We start from the raw sequence: 4,276 nt of genomic DNA, 5'->3' as shown, positions 1-4,276 counted from the left end.
CAGCAATCCGAACACTAAACTGATCAATCCAGAAGGTATTGATTGACCCGATAGGCAGCAAACTGCGGTGTTTAATCCATTCTAACACATCTGGGACAGGCTGGTGTTTTGGATCACCCATTGATCCGAAACACTAACTAGTTCACCTGGTGAATGAAGCACTAAACTGGTTCACCTGGTGAATGAAACACTAAACTGGTTCACCTGGTGAATGAAGCACTAAACTGGTTCACCTGGTGAATGAAGCACTTAGTGTTTCGTAGCACTTGAGTGTGTCAGACGTCATCAGTCACATGTTTTTTCCTCATGTGAAGCAGTCTTCGAAAGAAACACCTACAGAGTCCGTGGCACGTATCGGAGCGCCGGAACACGTGGACATCACTACTGTCTCCCCCTTTGCATCCTCTGCAGCCATGATGGAACCTATCTCCACCCCAGAACCTCCTTTTCAATGTTATGTATGATTTCCTCTTCTCCTTAATGTTGATGCTGTTTTGATTGTCTCTGCATGTTGGTCTCTCTGCTTACAGCTTTTCTGTGATAGCCAATAGACAAGAAGACAGGAGAACTCTCTTTGCTTTGGGAAGAAGAAGAAGCCAATACCACTACATAAGTGTCTAGTAGTAACCCTAACATTAACCAGCTGCTGAGGGCTGAAACCTTCCAAGAAAGCACATGGAAGTGCAGATCGGTCCCCAAACACAACCACACCAGTTTGTTACTATATCAATAAATTCCCTTTTTTAAGTGAAGTAGTCCTGACTCAACTACTTCTTCTTCTTCTTCTTCTCCTTTCGGCTTTTCCCTTCAGGTGTCGCCACAGCGAATCAATTTCCTCCATCTAACCCTGTCTTCTCATCCTCTTCTCTCACACCAACTACCTTCATGTCCTCTTTCACTACATCCATAAACCTCCTCTTTGGTCTTCCTCTAGGCCTCCTGCCTGGCAGTTCAGAACTCAGCATCCTTCTACCAATATATTCACTATCTCTCCTCTGGACATGTCCAAACCATCTCAGTCTGGCCTCTCTGACTTTATCTCCAGAACCTCTAACATGTGCTGTCCCTCTGATGGACTCATTCCTGATCCTATCCATCCTGGTCACTCCCAGAGAGAACCTCAGCATCTTCATCTCTGCTACCTCCAGCTCTGTCTCCTGTCTTTTCCTCAGGGACACTGTCTCTAGACCAAACAACATCGCTGGTCTCACCACAGTTTTGTACACCTTTCCTTTCATTTTAGCTGAAACTCTTCTATCACACATCACACCTGACACTTTCCTCTACCCGTTCCATCCTGCCTGGACACGCTTCTTCACCTCTTTTCCACACTCTCCATTGCTCTGGACTGTTGAGCCTAAGTACTTAAAATCCTCCACCTTCTTGATCTCTTCTCCCTGTAACCTCACTCTTCCACTTGGGTCCCTCTCATTCACACACATGTACTCTGTCTTACTGCGGCTAACCTTCATTCCTCTCCTTTCCAGGACAAACCTCCACCTCTCTAGCTTCTCCTCCACCTGTTCCCTGCTCTCACTACAGATCACAATGTCATCTGCAAACATCATAGTCCATGGAGATTCCTGTCTAACCTGGTCTGTCAGCCTGTCCATCACCATAGCAACAAGAAGGGGCTCAGAGCTGATCCCTGATGCAGTCCCACCTCCACCTTGAACTCCTCTGTCACACCTACACACACCTCACCACTGTCTTACAGTCCTCATACATGTCCTGCACCGCTCTAACATACTTCTCTGCCACTCCAGACTTCCTCATACAATACCACAGTTCCTCTCTGGACACCCTGTCATCAGCTTTCTCCAGATCTAGTCCTGACTCAACTACAATGTGTAAAAATGATGCATGTGATACAATGATAAAGATTAATTGTTCAGTTGGTCTCAACAGTAGTAGTTCTTACTGTGATTGCCTGGAGCCTCTCCTTCAGCAGATCAGCCTCCATGATGGCCTGCAGGAAAGACAGAGAACATAGTGATTAAACTGGAGGACATGAGCACAACGCAAAGTCCAGCCAGGATCTCAAGAAGAACTCAAACTCCAACCTAAGGAGCAGAAGTCATTTTATTTCAACTGAATTCTTAGCTGTGTAATTACATAGACAAGAGTTGTTCAAAGACGGCAAAACAATTGAACAAATGCTTCAGAGGATGACTTTATTTTTTATTTTATGGTGATGTGTTCCATCCATCTATCTGTTTTGTTGTAGATGAGATGATTGTGATCACCTGGTCTACAGCCGTGGGTATGACGGAGCCTATTCCAGTTTGCTAAGCCCAAATCTCTTTGAAACTACCTGTCAGGAGGAATCGATTATCCCTCTTCATTCTCCATGGGAGCGGTTTGTTTTTTCCAAAAAGGCTTCACCCTTGCAGTTCGAGAGCACAGAATAGTAAATGTCCACTCCTTATAATTGACTCAGTCTTTTAACTCCACAATACATATATTTGTAGATAATTAGTCCTTGTAGTGCTTACCACCATATAAATATAAAACACCAGATCCCTAACCAGTTGCTAAAGTCACCCAGAGTGACTAACTGAGGAAAGGCTAATCCTGATTGAAGCTTATATCAGGAATCATGGTGTCTAAAATGTTTGGGAACATTTCCCACCATGTGAGCACCAGAGGAGCCAATCACCAGCTAGTGGTCAACAGAGCAGTCTGCTGAGACTGAAGAACTAGAAACACCGTGTGACAATCTGTGCAACACCTGGACTCACTACAAGAAAGCGTACAATACAGTACTACACAGATTGATACTTCATTACATGAATACTTCAAGACCTTGGTAGGGGGAACACACATGTATTGGCCAGTTTCAAGCCAGTTGCCCAAGTTACCATCAAATGAAGAATATGTGAAGGAGACGTATTATAACTACTGCTGTTCTGCTGAGGCCTGAACCCCCAGATCATCAGTAAGAGTGGCTGTGGATACCAGTTCCAAAGTGGGGCAACAATCAGTCACCTGCTCTATATGGACGACACCAAGCTCTACGTCAGGTAGAAATCAAATCTGACCTCCACCATCAGGATCTGCAGCAGTAACATGTGGGGCTTGACTTTATCCAAGAGAGACAAGTTGATCAGAGCAGAAGGGGTTAACCACTGGAGGGCAGCATAGGAGACACATGAGGAAGCTGCAAGGAAGTCAACCTCACCCAGATACCTCCAGCAATCAAGACAGGTCCTGAAAGAGTCCCCAAAAATCATTCCTTCCAATTATATGTTTTCTTTCCTACAGTACCTTGAAAAAGAATTTGCACCTTTCCTTCTTCCTTTTTATAAAAAAAAAGTCATACTTTTCATACTTTTCATACTCGCATACTTATTTAGATACAAATGTGTTTTTAATTATTTTTAACTAACTATGATTGACAGCATTCTTCAGAAAGCTGAATACAAATTCACTAGAGACGTTTGACAAATAAACACAACTGGACTTGTAGGAAAAGCTTGAAGATGTTTGTGTCTCATCTGAGGGGATTCTTCTCTTCTGACTGGCTGGTGAGAAGATCCAGATATTGATCCAGCTGGAGGTTGTTGAGGATGTTAAGTCATGTGAAAGCAGGGAGCAGGTGGAGGACCATTTAGAAAGGTGGTGGCACGCGTTGGAGAGGGGAGGAATGAAGATTAGCCAAAGTAGAACATCTGCACATAAATGAGAGGAGTGGAGAAGCAAGAGTGAGGCTACAGAGAGAAGAAACAGTGAAGGTGGGGGACAGCAGTCCAGAGTAACAGGGGGTGTGGTAAGGAGGTGAAGAAACAGATCCAAACAGGCTGGAATGGAGAAGAGTGTCAGGTGTCTGATGTGACAAGAGTCTCAGCCAGAATGAAAGTCAGTTTATGACGGTGGTGTCGACAGCCACGATGGATGGATTAGACACAGCGCTGCTGAAAACAAGACAGGACGTCAGGCTGGAGGTGGAGGAGAGTTGTTGAGGTTCTCTAGGAGTGACCAGGTTGGATCGGATCAGGAGAGACCTCATCAGACGAACAGCCAAGGGGAGATGTTTTGAAGAGTTAGAGAGAGCAGACCTCCATGGTTTGAACACCTCCAGGAGGTGTCAATAAAATCTTACAATGAAAATTAAAAGAAGTGAAAAGTAAAACAAAATGTAGTTATTATTTTACAACAAAATCTTCCTTTAATTTCAAGGCCAAAAACACTTTTATGTTGGATTATGTGCTGGATTATGGTGATATCTTGTACAGGGACATCTCAATTAAAGGGATTGTCAAACTCTAAAATTGAA

The 4,276-nt window shown here is 44.0% G+C and overlaps 1 protein-coding gene across 1 annotated transcript in view; it reads right to left on the bottom strand.

Annotated features, from left to right (window-relative positions):
* The window catches only part of LOC137587925 (tropomyosin-like), a 39,451-nt gene extending 36,380 nt beyond the window's left edge, over nucleotides 1-3,071 (bottom strand). Inside the window, exons 1-2 of the mRNA XM_068304611.1 lie at nucleotides 3,042-3,071; nucleotides 1,922-1,969 (exon numbers count right to left, since the gene is read on the bottom strand). Of these exons, the coding sequence (XP_068160712.1) occupies nucleotides 1,922-1,969; nucleotides 3,042-3,071 (78 nt within the window). The remainder of the gene's footprint in view (nucleotides 1-1,921; nucleotides 1,970-3,041) is intronic.
* Between the last annotated feature and the right edge of the window lie 1,205 nt (nucleotides 3,072-4,276).

Source organism: Antennarius striatus, chromosome 20, assembly GCF_040054535.1.
Source record: "Antennarius striatus isolate MH-2024 chromosome 20, ASM4005453v1, whole genome shotgun sequence".
Lineage (NCBI taxonomy): Eukaryota > Metazoa > Chordata > Actinopteri > Lophiiformes > Antennariidae > Antennarius > Antennarius striatus.
Note: the sequence above shows the minus strand (reverse complement) of the source record. Positions and strands in the feature narration are given on the sequence as shown.